The 23,315-nt window shown below is 41.2% G+C and overlaps 1 protein-coding gene across 19 annotated transcripts in view; it reads left to right on the top strand.

Moving 5' to 3' along the window:
* The first annotated feature begins 526 nt into the window (after nt 1-526).
* UBAP2 (ubiquitin associated protein 2) overlaps nt 527-23,315 on the top strand; it is a 108,841-nt gene continuing 86,052 nt past the window's right edge. For 4 of the 19 annotated variants that reach the window (XM_071730114.1, XM_071730117.1, XM_071730112.1 and 1 more), the window contains exon 1: nt 1,202-1,696. In XM_071730114.1, the coding sequence (XP_071586215.1) occupies nt 1,492-1,696 (205 nt within the window). In that variant the 5' untranslated portion in view covers nt 1,202-1,491. Of the gene's footprint in view, nt 661-1,116; nt 1,697-23,315 lie in introns of those variants that run through there. The other 15 variants (XM_071730119.1, XM_071730122.1, XM_071730110.1 and 12 more) reach the window with 11 other exon arrangements.

Below are 23,315 nucleotides of genomic sequence, written 5' to 3'. Positions count from 1 at the left end.
AGACTGCGGGGGTCCCCGGGCAGACCCTCGGGTCCCTGGGCAGACCGTAGGGTCCCTTGGGCAGAGCCGGGGGTTCCCTGGTCAGACCGCGGGGACCCTCCCGCACCCTCTCCCCTCGCCCCGCCCACCACCCCCCCAGTCAGTGCCAACCGCCAGGGGGGCGGGGCCAACCGTCCCCTTCCGCCGCGGAGGGGGCGGAGTCCCGGGACCACGTGTTGGCGGAGGGCGAGGGGGCGTGGCCTCCCTTTGCCGCCCCGCCCCGTCACGTCACGTGGTGCTGGGGGTGGGGGAGGGGGGAGTTGGTGCCGGCGGTGCCGGTGTGTGTATGGGCGCGCGCTGCCGGTGTGTGGAGGCGCGAGGCGCGCGCGCGCGGGAAGAGCTTTCGGGGCGGGGGGAGGAGGAGGAGGAGGAGGAGGAGGAGGTAGAGGGAGAGGGAGAGGGAGAGGGGGAGGAGGAGGAGGAGGAGGGGGAGGGAGAGGGAGAGGGGGAGGGCGCAGCGAGGGCGCGCGCGCGGCGTCGCCGCCGCGTCACGTGGCGGGGGAGCGGCCTCGCGCGCGCGTGGAGGAGAAGGAGGAGGAGGAGGAGGAGGAGGGAGAGAGGCGCGGGGCGGTCACGTGACGGTGGTGGGCGCCGCTGCTGCTTTGTGAGCACATTGGGCAGGTACCGCGCGCGCGGGGAGGGGGGGGCGGCTCGAGGGGCGGAGGGGGGGGGGGGAATGGGGAGAGGGGGGGAAAGGGGCCGGTACCGCGCGCGCCTGCCCGCCGTGAGGAGGTGGGAGAAGAGGATGGGGGGGGGGGGCGATGCGGGGGGGTGGTCTCGCGCGCCCCCCTCCCTCACTGCCTGCCCCACGCGCGCGTGGCCGCGGTGCGCGTGGGGGTGCGGTGGTCCCGCGCGAGGCCCGGTGCCCCTCCCCCCACCCCAGCTCCCCCCCTCCGCCCCCAACGGTCCCCGGGGTGAGGGGGGAGGGGGGGGGGGGGGGGGGGGGAGCGACCGTTGCTCCCTCAGAGCACTGAGGCCCCGGGACGGGCCCGGTGCTAGGGGTGCGGGGGGGGTTGGGGGTGGTGACCGTCCCGTCCCGTCCCGGGGCTGCTTCCCCGTCCCGGTGAGAGCTTTTGTCCGTCGGCGGGGACCTGCCGGAACCGCCCCTCCCCGCTGGGCCTGTCGCCCCTTCCCGGCCTCGGAACGGTTGGGGATGGAGGGGGGGTTTGGGGTGGTGTTAGCGGCTTGTGAGGGGTGGTGGCTCTGCCCTACTTTTCCTGGCGGCCGCCCGGGGGAAGCTTCTCCCTGCCCTAGATTGCCGCCCCCCAGCCCCCCACCTCAGGGTCGCGGGTAGGAGCCGCCGAGTAGGCCGCGGTTGCCGGCAGCTCCCGCCCTGCTCCAGGCCCAGGCTTGTGTGGGGGAACCCACCCGACTCCCGGGGGGTGCTGGGAGAAGTGGGACAGCTTTCCATACTCTTCCATTCTGGAGAAGTGGTCCTGCACCCCATTCTGCATGTATATCATCACCTCACTGCTGGAGGTTTCTCTCCTGATGGGTTTGTCCTTCTGGCCCTGTGGGCTCAGGTGTATGAGAAAAGAGGGGTGCCGCTGGGCTCCTCAGATGAGAAGTGGGGCTGGTGAAGGGGGTCATGCCTTTGGGGTGCCTTCCTCATCTCAAGTCAAGCCAAAGGAGATCTGTCAGCATAGGAAGGGAACAAGTGAGTGTGTAACTATTGATTCGTCACTAATGTGTAATAGCTTTATTTCTATGATGTCTTTCCCCATCTCCTTCCCAGATGTTCCCTTGATAGTGGAGAGTAAGGAGGGGGAAGCATGAGTAGTGCAGCCCTATCTCTTGTCACAGTTAGGGAATTCACTGGCAGTGGCATGTCGGCAGCAAGAGTAGGTTACTTGAGGACATGGCAAAGAGTGAACCATTCTCTGTTGACCTGTACCTAGTCCTTCCTCATCCCTAGTTATGTGTGGTTGCTTAGAACTGGTAGTCAGGGCAGGTCTTTGCTGTTGGTCTGGCTTATGTTACATTTAAAACAAACAAACAAAAAAGCTCTTCTGTATTTGCTGCTGTTGCTGAGGAAAACTATAGCAGGAAAGTGAAGTGGTAGAAAGAAACAGGATGTAGAAAGGGGCCTGGTGCATCTTTGAACCTGATGGCAAGAATCTGAACTCTGTGATGTGAGAGAGACAAAAATCTGTGCTGAAATGTTTGCAGTGCTGTTGAATGGCACCTGGGAGTCTCATGGGGTGAACCTGTTCTGAAGCTTCTCTCCAGCAGATGGGTTAACATCAGGAGGATGGACACAAGCAGTACTGGGGAGCAGCAGCTTGGGGTTTGGTGTGGAGCTGTGTCAGGGGAAGCTCACAAGGGCCAGCCCTCTCCGTCTCTGGCCACCACACAGTAATCTCTCCCTAAGTCATCTCAAATTGAGTAAATGTTGGGTGTTTGTAGTATAGCAGCTGACCAAGGTGTTAGTCTCGGGAGGGGTGGTGGCTGGTGAAATGGAGCAGCCGTCCTGGCGTGAGGGCAGCTGTTTTTTTCAAGGAGAGAAATCGGAGCTGGATGTGAGTGAAGGGGCGGGGGGGAGGATGTGCAGGCCTGGAGGAGCAGCACTTGCCATTGAAACGGAGCCTTTCACAACAAACTCAGCGATAGCAACGGCTCAGCCTTCTTACACTTGGCTTTTTTAATAGGTACCAGAACCTTTTAGCAATTCCCTTGGTTGTATCACATTCTCTAGGGGAATCTGGCTTTGGATTCCTACCTAGCTAAATTAGTTTTTATACCTAAGCCCAATCTTGCTGTGGTGATTTGACATAACTTGTTTAAAGAATTTATTTTTAGCCTTACAGTAGGTAATTTGAAAGCAAGCAGGGCTAAGTCACTTTGCAGCATTAATGATGTTTGGGGACTCCTGGAGGATTACATGGAGAAACTGGATTAACTGGTGTAAACCAATTCTGATGCAGAGTCTGAAAAATGAGCCAGCTTTTGTGTTTATAACCTCAACAATCTTGGTAACTTTAAGCAGGGAGGGAGGAACAGGCATTTGGCAAGCTCTGCTCCACTTAGTGCTTGTTGCAGTTTTGTCAGCATATTGATTAAACCAAGTTTTTATAGTAATAAAAACAAAGGGGTGGAAATTCAGAAGTTTAGGCGGCTTCAGTTGCACTGTTGTGGCCAGCCTGCAAACCAGCTCCACGTGCCATAGCTTGCAAAAGGAGTTGACCATTCCAGGGTACTTTGGAGTTACAGACTTGCAACTAACATCTAAAGAAGTTCAGGGAACATCAAACAACAACAAAAAAAGTTGTTTGTTACGAAAAGCTATTATTCTAAAAAGAAATTTTTTTTGAGTTCTTCCAGTTTTAAACTATCCTTTTAGCACACTAGATGCAGATTTTTAAAGTTTTACCCTATGGACTTTTTTGTGATGCTTTCCTCATTCAGTGCCACTCTTTGGTATGCTTTATATTTGTTGCTGGTGTTCCTCTAGTGATACTGATCATAGTAGAATAGTATGCTGATTAATAGTGCTTGAGAAATGCATGCATCATAGACTGTTAATACTCTGTCAGTAATTAGTATTGATACTGTTACTATTAATAGTAGTGTTTACTTGTACTTTCAGTAATGTTTAGTATCAATACTTGAAATAGGTGCTTCATGAAAGAATAGGAATACAAGTTTATATCTTTTATTAATCTGTTGAACTTTGTCTCTTCTTTGGTCAAAGCATATGAGCAGGACTCTGAAGACTTGTTTCTGTGCTTGGGTTTGCAACAGCTTCCCGTGACCTTGGTAAAAGAAAATCCAAGTGGCTTGTCCCCTTCATAACAGATGAAAGAAACTCAACATCGCCTTTATATGCTCCAAAACTATTAAATGGAAGGTACTAGAGGAAATATAAGTAGCCACTTCAGTCGTTTTATTCTGCTGGAGCTTTTTGTTCTTTTTGTTGAATTTTTTAAAATTTTTTTTTCTTCTGATACAGTCTGGTAATTTGTTGCCCATTGCAGCCCGTTGCGTCCTCTGCTTCTCAGAGGAGACCTAGTTTGGACTTGTACTGTTTTTCATATAACTTCTCTGAACACGTTGTGTTCATTAAAGTGAGAGCTGGGATGAAAGGTTGTGAAGTAGCTCATTTGCAATTACTTAAGGTTTGTATTTTACAAAAAACAGATGAAGGTTTGCTCCATTTCTCTCTGACATTGAAGTCCTCGGTCTTTCATTTTGGCTACCTAAACTAGGAGTTTGTTGGAACTCTCTGCCTGCTTGCAGTCCCTTTCACAGGTGTTGGACCTTCAACCCTTTCCCCCCCATGGCTTCTTAGTGCTGCAAAGAGTAAACACTCTCTAGAGACAGATATTAGAGGTGATACAGTCTGATACCTAGGATCTCAGGGCTTGCTCAGCTTGCTTTTACTACTTCATAACTATTTTGCTGAGCATGTTACTTTATTTGTATCCTCTCAAGATTGCAGAACTTGTAAGATGGGTTATGTGAAAAACCAGATGGGGTTATTTCTACTCTCAGTTCTCTTGAAATTGGCATGAGTTTTTTTGTCCAGCTTTTTATGAAGTTACTGTGGCTTCTCTTGAAGGTAAACTTGTCAAGCTTTTTTCCTCTCCGTCTCCAGCTTCTTTTATCAGTCTTCCAAAATATGAGCTTGGAAGTGTCTTTAACCTGGCTGATTGTTGTAGCATTTTGCATTATAAACAATGAAATGTTTCTCATACTGAGAGAGCCTTGATCTTTCTCCAGACTTACAGTTTGCCTGAAATTCTCCTATGGTGAACTTTGGATTGGTTTTTTTTTTTTTCTTTGCATTATCACACAGGAAGCAGAATTTATTCCAGATCTACAAAAACACGCAGATTCGACAGGGTTTATGTTACAGTATCATTTAGTATTAGAGTCTCAACTTAAAGAATATGAAAAAACCCTTTTCTTAATCTGCAGATTTGAATCATCAGGTTGCACTTTTTTAGGCTGGTTGAATGATGGCAGGGATGGGAAATCTGCCTTAGTCTGTTAGGCATCTCTGTGGTTGAAGGTATATAGTTTGAATTCAGTAGCAATGAGCATATTCCTAAATATTTTTAAGGGCTAGCAGTAGAGAAAGGAAGTTTTTTTGCAGTTTTACTGTGTGTGGCATAGGTTTCATCTAGAAAATTCTAGTTGTATATTTTACAACTAAAACACTGTTCCTGGAAGTAGGATGGTGCTTTAGAGACCATGTTGAAATTGCTTTTTAGCAAAGAAAACAAAGTGTTTTTTCTACTGTATTTGTTTTGTTAAGTGTTCTGAGGATGGTACATATAATAATAGAATGAAACATGGCTTCTTGAAGTCTTTTATGCTTCCTCTTTCTATATGGTTTTAAGTGTCAACTGAATCATGGATATCTTATGGTAAATAATTGACCAAAATCTTGTATTATCACACTGTCCATATTTCCCTGTGTTTGAAGGCTATTTCCTTCTTTCTGCATTTATATTCTTCCTTGATTTTCAAGCTTCTATATTGTCTTAGATGCAGTTTGAGCAACATGAAACAGAAAGGAATCCTGGTGCCAAACCCTGCTCTGCTGTTAGGCTGTACATAATAAATTGTAGGGGAGAAATTCTGGACTGTGATTTTGATGGGTTGTACCCCAAGGGACAGATGTCTTCTGTTACTGGACTTTTATTTCAGCTTTCACTCACACATTCTTCAGATCACTGACTTGTGATCCATTTTGAGACTGACATAAGCAGGACCTGGGTTACTGATGTTAACTTTGGGTGACTAAATGTGATGAGAGGGAGCAATGCTGCACTTCCTAGTCATGTGCCTCATTTTCTTTTATTAGCCACTGAATCAATTTCTTAGTGTTTTGAACATGGTGTAAGTTCCAGGTGGTAGCTGTCTGAAATTCTATTTAGAGAAAGATTTAAATGGTGTTACGAGCTTGATGAAAGCAATTTAATGAGTATGCAAATGTGTTTTTTCAGAATTTGGGGGAATCTCGTGGCTTCTGATACACATCATCACTAACTTGTTTGGTTCTGTGCTGCTTTGTGGTGTCCAGATAGCAGTCATGGCAAGGGACTTTTCTTTGCATCTTAGGAAAAGACACTTACTATTCTTGAATATTTTTTTGTTATGTCTGCAAGTATAAAACTCCTTGCAACTTCATCCCTCAGACTCTAGTTTTCGTTGTTTACCGTTTTATCTGTTGATAGATGTTATTTGATTTAAAGCCACTGTGACTTTTTTCCTGCCTGTTTTAATTTAAAATAGACATTAACTTGATTTTCTTTATGTGTATCTGCCTGAGCAGAAATGGTGGATTTTAAGAACTGCTCTTAATGAAGCTTGTGGGGCATTTTAGATAATAGCTTTTCAGTTGCATGACTTCCCTTTTTACTTCACTTAATCACAGGCTGCCAGAGGTTGGCAAGGACCTCTGAAGGTCGTCTTGTCTCTCCATGCTTGAGCAGGGTCACCCACACCAGGATTGTGTCTAGAGATCTTCCAAGTATCTCTAAGGATGGATAACTTGCGCCAGTGGTTGGTCACCCTCACAGCAAAAAAAAGAAAAAAAGAAAAATAAAGTTTCCTGATAAGCAGAGGGAGCCTCTTGTGTTTCAGTCTGTGCCCATCACCTCTGCTCTTGGTTACTGGGCACTGCTGAGAGGACCCTGTCTGTCTGTGCACTTCCATTCAGGTGCTTATATTCATTGATGAGACCCCATACCCTGCCCCCAAAAAAGCCTCAGACAAACCTTTTTCTTCTTCAGGTTAAACTACTTGATGTAGTCACATCTGTAGTCCTTCAGGCAAACTTAATGTCATATGGTCTTACATGCCTTTGAGAAGGAGGTGAATTTAGTAGGGGTGGTGATAACAGTAATTCATAACTCTTGATAGGTGGAGAAGTGGGTAGGTTTGGTATATGTGTTCAGAGAAGGTGCTCTGAAGATGCATTAAGTTGGATATTGCAAATCCAGATAAATTCTGTGCTTGCAAATAAGGAGTAATTGTCTGTCTCTGAGCTGAAGGCTGTAATTCAGCAGTTCTGTAAGAAAAGAAACAGGTCAAATGTTTGATTGTCTGATAGTGGCAAAATTGGCCAAGTTCTGTGTATGTTCTGTCTAGGAATTGTGTGGATTGTAAATCATGGCTTAATGTATATAGTGTTAAGGAGAGGTTAGTTGGGTTCTTGCTGTACTGCATATTGAGCGGTTCGTTTAATGAAGTTGTGTGCATCAACATTATTTTAAAAGTACTTTTTGGTATTTTTTAATGTGAGTAAGCCCAAAATTTCATATAATTATGTGAGTTTAGAAATTAGAAGTTAACTGAATCAGCCTTTTTTTCCTGTTTTTGCTAACCCAGTCCTCTTCCTCCAAATTCCCAGGACCTCCAGAACTGTGGACAAAGGTAAAATAAAAGTTAGGTGGTTAAAATTACTTCGTAGTTAGAGAAATTGAATCTGAGAAGTGCTGAGGGTCTGTTGTAGCACACTCCTTTGTAATGAAACATCAGTGAGGTATCATTTCTCCTAGGAAACATAATTCAAGTATTTATGTGTTGTCTCCTTTGCTGATATTGTTTGCTAGAGTGTGCTTCTGAGTACTTCAGTCATGGAGTAGAGGGAAGTAAAAATGTGTAATGTTCATATTCCTTCTCAATAAATGAATCATTAAAATAACTGATCAACAGAAGACATCTTAAACTTTTCACTGAATCTGGAATGAACCACCTACCATGACATATGATGACACTTAGGGCAAAAAACCTCAGAACAATCCCTTTTCAGATGATTTAGTACGCAAGTGAAAATTGAGCTCAAAAACCTATTGAGTGACGCATCTTATCTTGCAGGCCAGAACAGGCAGGTTTTGAACATTTGAGTCAGACTGTGGTAACAAACCTTCCCCATCTAGCAAAAAAACAAGTAGGTGTTTGGGATTGGAACTGAAGACAGGAGAGAACAAATGAAAGAATTTAGCAACTGGAGTCAGCTTGTTTTCCTCAGCAGGACTTTTGAGGAGCAGCGCATGGCTTGGAACTGGTTTTATGGTCTCCTTTATCCTTGAAGATTTCCTTGTTTGAGAGACCCTGATTGCTGGCATGCAGCTCTGCCTTCCCTTCCAATTGCTTCATAGTATTGTAGAAAAGTTAGAAGCAGTTGTTAGAGTGTATTTTTGACGGTACATTTTGCCCATGACCTGACAGGCAGGCCCCAATGCAGTTTGTAGAGGAACAGAATGAATTCCTTGTGGAGGAGCGGGAGGGCTAGGGGGTTAGTTACAAGACAGGCTTGGAGTGGGGGTAAAAGTTTCATACTCTTGATCACTGTTAGGACGGTTTGCTACTTTGTTTTTTCAGATAATATGGAATCTGCCTCACAGAAGTAGAAATCAAATCATTAATGCTTACTGAGGAGCCTTAGGTGTGTCTTTACAAACAAACAAAATTCCTGCTTTGATGAGCTTCACTGTAAGTGGGTGATGAAATCACACCAGGAAGGGTGAGTCCTGGTGTGGAATACCTGGGGAGAAAGAAGGGGTCTCTGTTCGGCCAGTGCCATTTTCAACTGTTAAATCTGCCCAGTGGATTGTTTGATGCTGAGACTGTTTCAGTCTTTTGAAAAGATGTTGCTAACAAGTGTGTAGCGATTGCAACTTCCTTAATGCCACCTGGAAAGCCGCAACCCTGTTTTGCATCTTACTTCTCATGGTATTCCTGTACATGCAGTTTAGCTCAGCATTTATGGGTGCATGTACTGCAGCATTGTTGAGCTGACTTTTTTCCCAGAAGTTTATATATGAAGATACATGAAATACTGTCACAGGGTTTTGCTCAGATAATATTTTTGTTCTATTTTAAGTGAGAAATGTTGAAGAGGAAGTGTTAAGATATCTCTTCTGGCACTCTATTGGTGGGGAAAGTTAGTTCTGTTTGAGAGTCACCTAGTCTTTCTGTTGAATAAAATGAGACAGTTGCCACCTCTTACATTTCCTGAAAGATCTCAGCTTCAGACTTCTCAGTTTGTCTGCCAGGTGAAGTGACTCTCATAAGCATAGCTCAAACACCTTAACTTTGCTAGAATATATATCTAAACTCTGAATATTTTATGAATGAAAAACATTCAGCTGTAAACAACATGTAAAAGACTGAAAATAGAGCAACACTAGGTTGGTTTGTTTGAATGTATGTTTAGGGTATTGTAGCACTACTGTATTTTATACTAGTGTGAAATTTATTACTAGAGAGGTGTGGAGCTCTGCTTTCTTTTAATCTTGAAGACCAGCTTAGAAAAAGTACTATTCCAGTACTTGTTTTAAATTCAAGCAGTTTGGCTTTTGGGATGTCTCAAAGTTAGTTGAAATACTGACTTACAGTATTAAGCCTCCTCCCCTGTATTTCAGAAGTTTTTGATGTTTTAAAAGAGACCTTAATTTCTAATTGAAAGAAAAAAAAATCAAGAAAAAGATAGAAAGATGCCGTCAACTTACTTTTCCAAAGGATATATAACATTAAGATTTTATTAGGCATCTGACCAGTTTAAGAGAAAAAATAAAGCTTCCCAAAAATTTATCTTAAAGAAGATGCCTTGAATGTTTTTCAGTTGTATTTAAATCAAAAACATCACAGCTCTAAGAGTCTTGAGGTTAACCAAAACATTATCATATGTTTTTGGAACTTATTCTTTCAACTCTTTTACAATTGATATCTGACTAAAGCTCTGGATGAGCTCATCCAAAGCAATAATTGTTTACAGTGTAAGAATTTCAGATTGTCATCAGTGTACTTCTACCTCTTAATCAGCACCGCACACGTCAGTCTTGTTAAAAGCTCTACTGACAAGTGACTTCCAGAGAAACGTTTTTTGAAGTTGTCTCTGAAGTAAAATCACATCCGTTTGTGGATTCACAGTAGTGTATGAGGTTGACTTTTTTTTTTTTTGACTCACCAATTTAATCCTGATTTTTCTTCTCACTTAAGATTGCATTCCTTGAGGTCTTTGTTTTATTCCTTTTTTAAAAAATTGCTAGAAGCTGTGATAATTCAGTTGAGCAAAGGTTTTTTGTTCTCAAATGTGAGTGCATATTAGAATGTACACTTAAGTCTGACCATATCTGATGTGGAAGGCTTACTCTTGATGTTTTGTGTTCTGGGAATTTTCTGGATTTTGTGCATCATGTATGTAACACTTGAGAACTTAGAATAGTGTTAAGGGAAGTTACATCACTGGCTTTGGGAATGAGATAATCTATTTGAACATGCTTTTCCATTCCCTTTCTTCTGTCTCTGGCAAAAAGTTCTAAAAAGAGTACAAAATGTTTTTCTTGGATGTATCCTAATTCTTCAAATGGACTTTCTTAAGTAAATGGGAGCAAAAATTCTACTCCTTAAATTTGATACTCTCAGCAGTTGCATATATACTCAGTTACGTTTGAATGCTGTGCACTGAGAGCTGCTTTATCCCATTCTATCAGTCACTGGCTTTTCATCCTGCTAAGAAATGCCTATGATGCAGCTGTGATCTCACAGTAACTTCCATGGTGATAAAAACTCAGACTTGACGGCAAGGTTCTTTTGGGTTGTAAAACTAAGGTCATGCTATCACCTTGTGCTTTGGAGTTTTAGAGCACAGCATGAGGGTTGGGTAACTGCAATTTTTCAAATTTTAGACATGGGAAAATTAAGAGGCCATAAGGGCAAAATCTGCTTGTATAAGGCTCATATGCTTTAAAAAACAACATCCAAAACTCCTGCAGAACTGCAAGTTTTCAGTGTTCTGAAGGTGAGACAGAGAACAACCTTTTAACAGTTTACTTTCAGCTTTGGGTGAATCCTACACTCTTAACTGTATGTGGGTCTTTGACTTTTTACTCTTATCAGAGGTGATGTGAATGACAAAGTGTATTTTTGCTTTCCTGATTTTTGTTTTCACTCTATTCCAGTTAATCAAGTTCTTGCTATTTTTCAAAAGGCCATGTTTTGGACCATGTACTCGTTGAACTTGAAAAACAACCAATGTGTGTTAAATTGAGAACACATTTAACACATCATACTTTAAACTTGCCTGCCATGAGTTTGTCAGTTTATTTACAGTGTAATCTTAGCTTTTCCAGCAAGTATTCATAACAATCCTGTTGTCCTAGAATTTTTACAAACATTATGTAAATGTGTAAAAGGCATTATTGTAATGAAAAAGCTGTTACTTAAGTTTGTAATGCAATTTTTAAAACTTTAATATTTTATCTTTGTCTCGGCTTGCCCATTCTGTGCTTGAACTTCTGTGTGCAGACAGCTTTTTGATTTGCTTGGAGAAAAGTGACATTGATAGCACATCTGCAGAAATGCTTTTCAAGTTTGCCATTGCAAAACCATTTGTTCAGTGAAGACTTTTTATGTACAATATGATTTCTAAGGCTGATACCTGCAATATTTTAATCTGTTGCTAGAGTTGAATGCGAGTTAGCAAAACTTGCATTCCAGGTGCATTCTCAGAATTCACATATGCACTGAGGGTGAGGTGCTGCAATTAATATAAATAAGTAGCTATTTCAGAAACTTAAGATGTGAAGAGTGCAAGTACCTTTACTTTTGAACTAATTTCATCTTGCAGCAGAGTGCTTGGTCTTCTAGACCAATGGTTAAAATGGACAGTTGATTCATTTACTTCTTGGGATATTTTAGAAAGCAGATTTTCTACTTAGGAGTTTTAGTATTGCATTACATGGTATATAAACCTGGATTGCCTCTATGGAATTGGGGACTGTTAGGTTAGTGCAGCATAGTAACAAATAACCCAGCAGAATACAAAAATATGTTTGAACGGGCACGTAAGCTTTAAGAAAATAAGTGAATGGATTTCTGTAATGGGGATTTCTCAATGGTTTATCAGTAGAGGGGAAGTTTTTCTCAAAAGCTTCATATGTTCATTGAAATTTTGCAGACTTAAAAATTTCTTGTATTATAAGCTAGTCCATCTTGGAAAGAAGTGGAGGACAGTGAGAACCTCCACTGTTAAAAAAACGTGTCAGTCCAACAAAATTTAAGTCAGTCCAGACTTGTAGAAAAAGGTAAAGATGGTGGTCTGGAACTTTGTTTTAGAAGAAGCCTGTATGTGTTTCCTCCTCAGTTATGTTGGAGAGAAAATAAATACTGATAAAACTTTGGGCACTTTGACATAGTATGTAACTTCTCTCTAGTATCTTTACAAAGTTTAAGAAAATATCTAAGTAGTGGGAGCTGAATTTAATTTAGCCTTTTTAATATTAAACACACAGCAACAGCCTGGATGACTTTTATTCCTGCGTTTAGATTTGAATTCTGTGTTGAGGTCTCTATTTACCTGCTCTTTTCTAGTGTGTAAAGAGGTTGTAAAGATTGTTAATGCATCAGCTCTTTGGGTAGCTTGGTATAATTTGGGTGCAGATCAGATAGACCGGATGTCACATTAATGTCTGGAATGGTGGAAGAGTAGGTGAATTTACATGTGACACCAAACTGAGAAGTTATGATTGTGATGAAAACAATTTTCAAACTCAAGTGGGAAAGTTTGGGAGAAACCCACGTTTCCTTACTGAAGCAAGTCAAGGGTGAATATCAAAAGCAAGTAATAAACTCCACCTTGTTTAAAGCTAGACAAAATGCTAATGACAGTCATAGCCATTATAGGAATAATCCAGAGCTGGCAGACAAATAAAAATGATCTCTTACAGCAGCTGCTTGTCTCTGAACACCTGACAGTAATTTTGAAAAAAGGCTCAGCTTCTTACAGTGGAAAGAAGCTTTGGAAATCTAAGCTGGCACAAAGGGTCATGAGTTTTGATCAAGATTTTATGCTCAGTAAAAGGATAAGACCATGAAGGAAGGAAATGTTTAGTACTGCCTTGGAAGCTATTGTTTCTTTTCCTCCTTCTGGAACTTTGTATTTGGAGTCATATATATCACTGCAAAAACATTAGGTTTTAATTTTTGGTGGATTTCTCTTCTTGCCTTTGAGAAATATCAACCTGGGGGAAAATTATAGAAAGATGTTCTGGATTATCTTGCTTTATTTGAATGAGTTTTTTTCAGAAAGACTCCTGATTTTATTTTTTTTCTGAAAATCTGAGTGTATCCCAAGCACTGGTCTGTACTTGTCATCTTCCATTAATATCTAGGTCAAGGAGGATGGCTCTGTTCAGGTGCAGGAATGATACCTGAGCTCATTGTTGCTATCAAGACTCTGAAGCTAGAACCAAAACCCTAATCTCAAGAAGATATTTTAGCAACTTTTCTAGGTCTAGCCTTGCTGATTACTCACTGCATTCACTTTTATGTCACTTCTGGCTTGGAATTTAAACGTTACTTTTTTGTGTGAGAGTGTTGTAACGAGATCTGATGAGTGTCTAAATGTAAAATAATCCTCACCTGCAAAAAAAAAAAAAAATTTTTTTTTTTAATAGTGGTACTTTCTGCTTTGCTTCTCGTTTTCAGTTCTCCTGTGGATTAACTAGGTGCCCTTTTTTTTGATGCAGTTGCATGTGTTTCCACCGATGTGAGAACATAGCAAATGTCTCTGCTGTGGCTCTGCTATTTTTAGTCCTGTTACTTGTATCTGTTTCTATTCAAAGAATTCCTTTCGAAGCTGTTCCAGGAGATCGTGGTCTAGCGATGCGGGAGGGAGCTGGAGGGGGCAGGGGGAGCAGAAGCAACAGCATTCTCCAGAGCTGGAAGCAAGATGACCTATGTCAAGTGCTGCTTCCTATGTGCCACCTTGCTTACAGAAACCCCACTCAAAGTGAATTTCCAATCCTGGGTGGCTCCCAGCTCACGTTAGCTATTTCTTCCTGTCATTTGCAGTACCTGGATGTCAACTTAAATCTTACTCAGTTTTTATTTTCTGTGTAAAGAGCAGTTAATTTTAGGGGCCAGTTAGATACGGGTGGTTACATCAAAGTTAATAGCTGAAATATGTATTTCTACTGTTTAATAGCCAAAGTTGACAGTTCTCAGTACTTTTTCCCTGGTCTTGTTACAATTCAGCATCTTTTTTTGTTCTGATACCTGTTTAATGTGGATTAAGCAATCCACACGGGTGAGTTTTTTAAAAGTTTTTTTTCTCTACATAGTTTTTTCCTATAACAACTTCTTTTTTCTTTTTTTCTTTCCTGTTGCATGTATTACTTTTTGTTATGGGTACATCCAGTTGTGTATTGTAATGCTTGGAATGCTAGGGCAAGGTATAGGATGTAGGTGATTTTGGGCTGTTACCCAGAGCCTCCCCTGTAATGAGCACAATGGGATATTGTAGAAACATTTCCTAACCTGAAATTGTTGAAGATCTGTATTTCCTTGATCATTTAAAACTGAACCTGATAAGCCATCAGCTGATAATGGCTGTCTTTAAAGTGATGCTCTGGTGTCTACACTGAAGTAATGTCTCCATGGGGTGTCTGTGGCTGGTAGTTCCACTGGGAGGCTTTTTAACTGTAATGTCTTATGCTTGGTAGTATTGGCAGACCACAAACTTGAAGTGTCCTTGAGGGATGATATAGCTCATGTTGTGTGTACTGTTACAGTTCAAACTCTTCTGAAAGTGTCCTGCACACATTGTCACTAGAGGAGTGGGGAACACTAGATCTGGGACAAGTCTATCACATTTAATACAGGAAGGTCATAAGTCCTCTACAGCTTTATGGGAGTTCTTCAATCTTATCGGAGATGCTTTGGCTACTTCAATATTTTTTGCTTGTAGTATTGATAGCTTAACCAGAGTGTGACCCAAGATCGCGTTTCTCTCCATATATTCTTTGAAAAAAGCATCTATAATGTGTTTATTTCATACTCTGCAGCTGTTTCCTCACCTATATATATGTATGTGTGTGTGCATTTGCGTGTCCTGAGCTTACCCAGGCTTTTAGCTGACCCTCCAAGTTCATCTCTGGTAGACTGGAAAGCTGTGCAAATTATGACAGTCTGCAGAGGCTTTGCCTTGTGTTTTTTTTGGTGCCATCCGAAGAACTTCCAAGTCACCCAGCCCTGTCTTCTTGGGCAGGTCTGTCTGGATTTCCTCGTTTCACCCTCGGGGGACTGCTCTAAGTTTTAATGAGCTGGCAGAAGGACCAAGCCTTCTCAAGGTGGGGCTTTTGATAGGGAAGGGGTGGATGTGTAAGTGTATTTTTGCTGTGAAAGTGAAATTCAAATATGACCAGCAGAAGCACTGAATATTTAGTTACATGTACAAAATCGTTAAAGATTGCTTTTGGTGGCTTAATTGCTTTAGGGTAGTGTGAGTCTTTAGGCTAATGTTCAAAACTGAGAGTAGAGAGATACTTCTGTGGCTGGGGGAAAGTACTTTATTCTGGATTACCATAAAATGTGTTAGGCTACTTCCTAATGTTATTGATTGTAGCCTCCTCTTGTTTGGGTAGAGGGAGCTTCAAATTTTTTAAAGTGTATCCTTCACTGTAAAGTACAGGATTCTAACAGGTGTCCACAAAGCTGGGCATTAAGGAATGCTCCACAGTAAAGGTGATAAAAGTCTCTATTTTCCTAGTGCATATCAAAAGAAAATGTATGCCAAAAAGATGGTGACCAATTCAAAGTCACTCTGCTGACAAGAGTCCTTTCTTGGGAGACTTTAGTTGTAAAGATGCCTGCATGGTTTTTAATGGTTTGTTTTGGTTTTGTTTTGTCATTTTTTGCAGAGTGCCTGACCAGGGTCTAGTCTTGCTATATTGGATCCCATTTAAACAAAATTTGAAACTCACATTTTACCTATGTTGTAATGTATGGCTCATGAAATGCAAATTCCCTTTTCCTCATGAACTTGATCCCTGTCCCTTGTGTCATTTTCAGCAGTTGCATAGCCTCATAGTTTTCCACTGGATAAACTTATTCATCTGAATCACTGTTCTGTCTGAGGATTTAGTTTGCTCTTGGGTCAGCTCACTGAACCCACTCCTCTTGCAGCTGCATGCTCGTCAGTCTGATTGAAGGGAAGTAGCAGTATTATATGGTTAAGGACCAGGGAAGCAGGAATGCTGTCTCTGATGACTGGTCACAGTTGCAAGATATTGGATTGTGAGATGAAACTTGATTTTAATGGAATAAACTGTTTGGGTCCTACCTGTGCGGTGGATTGAACTTTGAATGAATATAAAATCAGATCCCAAGTGGAAACTAAAACTCTTGTTATTATGTTTTTTTGTCTCAAACTTTGCTCAGCCATCTTTCATTTGTATGTGACTTCAGGAAGAGTGTGTTAGTTCTGGCTGCAGAAGGTAATGATTCTACACCCTGGGAGACCTGCTAGTTCAGTTTTTTCCTCAGCTGCAATAGATTTTTTCTTTTGTGAAATACTACTTAATAGTTTTTACAAGCCTTCTAGTTAGTGCAGTGTATAATTCAGTCTGAGTATTTGTTCCAAGGTGGCTAGGTTGTAGGTGTGCTAGCTGCTGCTTTCTGGGAATTTTTAGACACTGTGGTGCCCTTTTCCCGGATGCTACTGATGAAAACTTAGGAGAGAAAGCACCAAAGTCTTTTTTCCATTTATTTCCCCATTTTTGGGGGGTGGAGCACAAACCCAGAGACACAGGTGTGAGGAGGAGGTTTGTAATACTGGTCATTCTTCACCCTGAATGTATCAGTGGCGGAGTAAACAGCAAGTATATTGTTTATTGGGTTGGCTTCTAATTTATCTCCTTCAGTTACAAAATAACAGGACTCAGAGGTGGTTTTTTTCCTTCTGTAGAAAGAGGAAGTACAGTGTTTGCCTGGCTGTTCACACACCAGGAACCACTGTGGTCTCTGTATACCCCAAGATACTGAGGCAGCTGGCAGTTCAGCACAACGTATGGTGGGGTCAGTGATGGGAATACATTATCTCATTTACTTTGGTAGCTTTTACGAAGGGCTTGCATAAGAAAAACCTTTTCTATGGCAGAGGGCAAGAAATGAGGTTCCCATCAAAGATGAGAACAACATGTATTTAATTTTTTCTTCAGGTCAGGACAGGCCAGGACTTTTCTTAAAATATTCCTCAGTAAAGAAACTTACTTCAAAAGTGAACTTGCTGGTACCCCTTCCTCACAGGATCCCCATGATTTCTGCTTGTCAAAGAGAATTCCCATATTCCCATTTTGTACATATTATAATTCTTTTTGCACCAGTGTAGCTGTCTGGGTGGGGTGGGGTTTTTTTTGTTTGGTTTGGTGTTTGCTTTTCTTTTGTTTTTTATTGTTTGTCTAGTTCATGGCAACAACTGTGGTTTGCTCTGTGTTGCAGTTCAGTAAGATCCTGTAGTTCTCATAGTCCTAAGAGCAATGCATAGATAAAAAAATAATATGCAATTAATCTAACTGAATCTGTGGTGCTTGGTTTCATTATGGTCAATGGTAAGTGCTGGCAACGAGTGCATCTTGTAGATCCTTGCAAGCATACAGCTTTTAATTAGTTAGGACAGTGAGCAAGACTTAATTCTTTTGGCATGTGAATGTCCAGCTAGTTGCTATCTAATGTAGTGTCATTCTTGCAGAGAGGCAGCAAAAAATAAGAATAGCTACGTGGTAGATACTGATGCCTGAAACATAAGGGCAAACAGAATCTGTTAGGACATCCACTGCTTTTTGATTGTTTAGAATCACTCAGGAGTGATGTCTGACAGCAGCAGAGCAGGGTGGGTTTTGCTAACCAGATTTTTAGCAGTCTTAAGATTGCCTTGGTGTGAAAGATAAAGCCCCAGGTAGAAGCTGGTTAGACTTCTCTGCTTTTTTTGTGATTGTCTTACTCTTTAACTACCAGTGAAAGTTGAATTTTGGGAAATTTAGATTTCTGTATGGATAAGGGCACTTGTTTCTTTTGAAGTTTGCATATTTATAAAGAAACAATGAGGTGCTGGATGTTTATTGAGTGTAGTTGGTGGGTTTTGATTAAAGCTGGGCTAATTACCAGTCTGCTAAAATGCACAACAGTTCTGTTAGGCAGAGACACTTGGAAAGTAGCAAAAAATAGCTAATGTGTGAGATTAATGATATTACTTTCATGATTGAAACCTGCTCTACTAGTGGAAAGCATTTGCTGCTCAGTCCCTTTCAGTATCATGCTTTTGAGAGGGATTGGACACATGACCAGCCTTTGCCTAACTCCAGGCTTTTGACGATGAGCACTTCTTTATTTTCAAACTAATACTGCCTTTTCTCTTATTTGTAAAACCTATATGTATATTTCTTTGTCTTTGCATAACATTTCCCTAGGGCTATTAATCCTTGAAATGAACTTTTTTGGCTGATAATGAAAAATGATTGATTACTCTAGAACAAGCTATGTTCTTACCTATTATAAATTGACTTGCAGAATAATAATTTAAGCTGATAGCTTGGTGGGTTTAAGAAAGGAGTGTGAAAATAGTCACTTGTTTATTCAGTATGCTTGGTTGCACAACTGAAAGCATATGTGATAGTTCATGTTTGTGCTGCTATTCTGGCCACTCCTAGTGATCCTGTTTATTTGGTAAAACATTAGAGCATACAGATAGTACAATTTCTGTCTCCTGTGGTGTTCTGCCAGTGATGCAGGTCTATTCCTCATCATCAATATTTTTCCTATTTACTGTAGAACACTGAGAGATGACACATGAATCCTCTCAGGATCCATAAGCTTCAGGTTCAGTATTGTTGGCTCGGGGCAGTACAGACACTGAGTAATCAGCACTGCTTCTGAAGAGTATTTGATTCTTGCAAACTCTTCCCCTTTCAAGCAGTAATAAAGGTAGTGAAATTCTTTAGTGTCCTGGTTTCAGCTGGAATAGGTAATTTTTCTTCCTAGTAGGTAGAAGAGTGCTGTGTTTTGGATTAAAAATTAGATTTGGTATGAGAAGAATGTTTAATATACTGATGCTTTTGGTTGTTGCTAAGAAATTAAGGACTTTTCAACCATGTCCTGCTAGAGTGCAGATGCACAAGAGGCTGGGAGGGACCATAGCCAGAGTGGATCCAAACTGGCCAATGGAATATGCCATATACAACGTCATCCTCAGTGTATATGGGAGGGCTGGCTGAGAAGATCTTTCTCTCTTCTGGGATTGCAGTTTTGGGATTTTCTCTCCTCTGGGATCCCAAGTTGGGAATAGGCTGGTTACTGGTCGTCAGGTGGTGAGCTATCGTGCTGTGCATCACTCGCTTGTATGTTCTGTTATCGTTATTTTAATTTTATTTCATTTCAGTTATTACTTTGTTTTATCTGAATCTACAAGCTTCCTTACCTTACCCCTTTAATTCTCTCCCTCATTTCCCAGGACAGGGGAGGGAGGGCAAGAGCTTTCATGGTGTTTGGCTGCCAGCCGTATTGAAACCTCATCATTTAGACAACAGCACTTGAGGGAGATGCATTATATTGATGCTTTGCAGACATGTTTTTTTTTCCTTTGCTCTTTTTCTTCATGCTTGCATCATGTTCCTGCCGTAGCCATAAAATCTAGACTAATCGTATGGATACAGTAGTCTTTCCATCGTGAAGCAGTGTCCAGACTTATTCCCAGGTCTGTTATTGTGAGTAGCTTTATGTCTGGAGTATAAAACAGCAACCACACTTTCAGAGAGTTTAGAAAGTTTTCTGCACAGTGTTCTTTATCGCAGTTCTTTGTCCGGAGTTAAGAAAATAACTTTCTCAAGACTGCCTCAGGAAAGGAATTGAAACTGCAGATGTTTTGTTCAACCGATGGAAGTGAATATTTAACTTCAGAAGGATTCTTGAAAGTCAGGTTGCTGTATGTGGTCTGTCTCTGGAAGTTGAGCAGTAGATTTACTGTGCCCTGCGAGGCTTGCAGCCCTGTCAAGTCAATATGTATTCTGTGTCTCTGGCATTTCTGACTTGAGTCAAAAAGGACTAGATTTCTTGCTGAAGGAAAGTTGAACAAAAGATCAAAGAAAGAGTTATGATAGCTTTAAAAACCTGGTTTTTATGTTAATATGCATTCAATTGCTCTTTGCTCCTTTACCTTCCTCATTTTAAATTCAAAGCAAAGATGCAGCTAAGAATGTTGGATAAGACTTATCGTAGAGTTAGGGGGGAGGTGGTGTTTGGCCTCCTTAAGAGCTGAGATATCAGTATTTGGGTACTGCTTTCAGTAATTAGAATATTTGTTGCCTTTCCATTATCAGTCTGGTAATGGTTTATTATACAAAACAGAATCTGCAGTTGTAGCTAGGGTCCTTGTGCTTGATTTGCTGTACATAGACAAACAGTAAAGCAGACAAAACAGAGATTGGGATGGCATTGCGCTGAAATGCTCCTGTTGCTTTTTAGTTTTAAGTTAGTGATTTGCTTAATGAGGAAGTGTTGAAGTTTCAGTTCCTTAGAGCCTAAGGAGCTAAACATACTTGAAGTCAACAATTTTATTAACTATTGGAAATTTTTTTAATTTTTGTTTTGTTTTGGTTGGGGTTTTGTGTTTGATTTTAAAGTAAAATATAATCTTCCTGGACGTCCAGGATTACATCAGTGAAAAAAAGTTTGCAACAAGCTTGTGCTTTTTTTTTTTTTTTCCTCAATTTTAAAAATTTTTTTTAAATTGTAATTTTCTTCATATAACAGTTTCAGATATCCATGTCTCTTTCTTCAATGCTGTCTTCTTTTTCGCTAGAGCTCCAGAGGTATGTTCTGTGGAATCATAGAACGGTTTGGGTTGGAAGGGACCCACATCATCATCTAGTTCCAGTCCCTCTTTCATGTGTTCTTTAATGTGTTACCTGTTTCTTCAAAATACAGCAGTTTTGGCTGCTTGCTAGAAGCTACAAAGTGTCTAAGTGTTCTTGCTGGGCCCCACCTTATTAATAATATCTCATTTAATGTGAGAAATTGTGGTAATTCAAAGGCAGTGGCTGTGTGCCTCCCTGGGGCCAGCTGCTTTAGGATTCTGAAGAGTATATGTGATAGGGTGTGAAGCCTCAGCGGGGTATGGTGAGGGTAAGCCCGTGCCAGGAGTGTGCAGTGTTTCCCTGGTCAGTGCTCCATCAGCAGTGGAACAGAGCCCAGCAGGGCTGGGCTGGGTGCTGCATCTGAACATGGCCTGTAGATAGTGGGATCCAACTAAGAGGGAATAAAATTGTTTTGTTTTGGAAGCTCTCTTTATATCAAGCTGCCACTTGTGCTTTTAAGAAGGCTGGATTGTGTCTCAATGGTTTATAACATGTCCATGTTGCCTTGATGGGGAATGTTGAAATGAGAGTGTTTTCAGTTGTCTGAAGCAAGCCAGGAAGAGCCTCTCACCTTCGATGAGTTTTCTACTTCAGACCTTTTGCCAAATTGCACTGCTCATGGTCAACAAGATGAGGATCCTCTTTAAGGATCCTGTTATACTGTTCAAGTTGTTTGGCACTTTTTCTACCAGCAGGCTGATCTTCCTGTGCCTCTTCATTCCCCAAGAGTATTAAAAGTGTCCTTTTATCCTGAAAACAAACATGATTTAAAGAGCTGTCGCACAGAGACTCTGTAAAATACATGTTAGAAGAGGGAGAAAATACAGCTCTTTAGGTAACAGAAGTTGCCTGGTTATCAGAAGTATAGGCTGCAATTCAGTGTTTGTGTTACAAACAAATGGAAAACTGTTCATCGTTGTCATGGCCAAGACATGGATTAAGGTGTTTTGAGTAGCTTTGGTGAAGTTAGAGAGAATAGCATTGAGATGCATGTCAGAATTCCTAGGTACCAGAATCTTTTTAACATGGTGATAATTCAGAAATTATAAACAAGTTGAGCCTCTGTGGAGTTTCTCAACATACCTTACATCACAGTGGGCTAATTCCATACAATAATACTTCATACAATTATCTTGTCTTTCAGAGAGGTTAATGCTCTTTCTTAGGTTTTTAGGTGTTTGAGGCTTTTTTTTTTATTACTTATTGTGCAAGATTCACTGATACTTGCAAAAACACAATGAAAAACCACAAAGGTCACTATTAGTCTATACAAAGTTATAACTTTTGCAATCCAGACAACAAGGCTTATAAAGCAGATTTTAACATAAAGGGCAAAAGTAATTTCTGTTGTGAACTCAAATGAAGATTGCTCCTCACATGTTTAAAATACCATTGGACAGCCACAACTGAATGGTCAGTGATAAGTGTTGAACTTGCTGTTCAGGGTGTTTCTGGATCTAATCAATATTTTGCTTCCCATCTAACGTGTTGAGACGAGCTTGACTAATATGTGGGCTTAGGTTATCAAGCATATTACCTTGGAAGTCTGCGTGTTCTGGGGCTTAGGAGACAAGTTAGGTTACATTAAGAGAGCAGGGGACAGATTGGCTTTGGTGAATATATTCATAAAGCTGGCAAAACATGGTGTTCTAGTTCAGTTCACACTACAGTCAGTTCCTGGTAAAGGCAGGCCTTTTCTTGTTAAATATGTAAGACTTCACGGAAATACTCTTTCTCCTCAGATGCTATTGAACATTTTAACTAGCATATAGAGAAATTCAATGTCAGGGTTCAGTTTTGGCCAAAAAAACCACCAACCAACCAAAAAAAAAAACCATATTTCTGAAGTGAAAAAAAGATTTAGATGGTAATGGGGTTACTTGTCTTTTTGATTGAAGATGAGGCTCCTGAGCATCATGTTTAAAGTGAAGTTTATCTCATTTCAACTTTTAACTGTTCATTACCCATTACTTGTGAATGCTGTTGAGTAGTGGGGTGTTAAATGTATCCATGCACTTAAAGCAGTTTGTTCAGCTTTCATCTGAGCATTATTGTGTATTGAGCCCAGTGCTAGTCAGCTTGCACCAGAGCTGCTGCTGGGACAAGTTGCATGCTGAGGCATGGTCATACATTTGGGATGCAGTAATAGAGCTTTGCTGCTTGTTTGCACATCATCTGCCACCACTTGCAGGTTCCTTAAATTTGCAGTTTTACTTCCCAGTGTCACAGGGGCAGAAACCAGGCAGTTAACCATGACCATTGTGACCAGTTGAGAGGTCTGTTTCCAGTTATCATAGCTACTGTAAATCACATTCATCAACTAGCCTTGTGCTAGATGCTGATCAGAGAGTATAATGAATTTCTTGTTTCAAAGTTGAAGGAGAGTGAAAGCTGACTGCCTCAGATGCATGTATGGATGTGTATATGGGGGTTGAGTTTTCTTTTTGCTTTATTTGTTGCCACTGAAGGTATACTTAAATCAGGGTAGCAGGTAGTTTTGTAGATAAATTTTGTAACTGTGAGGGAGAAAAAACCCAGCTAGGTGCAGCAGTGGTGTTTAAAGACAAGGTTCGTTGTGTCTCTTATGAAAGAGACATGAGGAGTGGGTATTGGCCACAGCCTCCCTACATG

This window comes from Heliangelus exortis, chromosome Z (assembly GCF_036169615.1).
Source record: "Heliangelus exortis chromosome Z, bHelExo1.hap1, whole genome shotgun sequence".
In the NCBI taxonomy this organism is placed as follows: domain Eukaryota; kingdom Metazoa; phylum Chordata; class Aves; order Apodiformes; family Trochilidae; genus Heliangelus; species Heliangelus exortis.
This window is presented reverse-complemented; position numbering and strand designations above follow the sequence as displayed.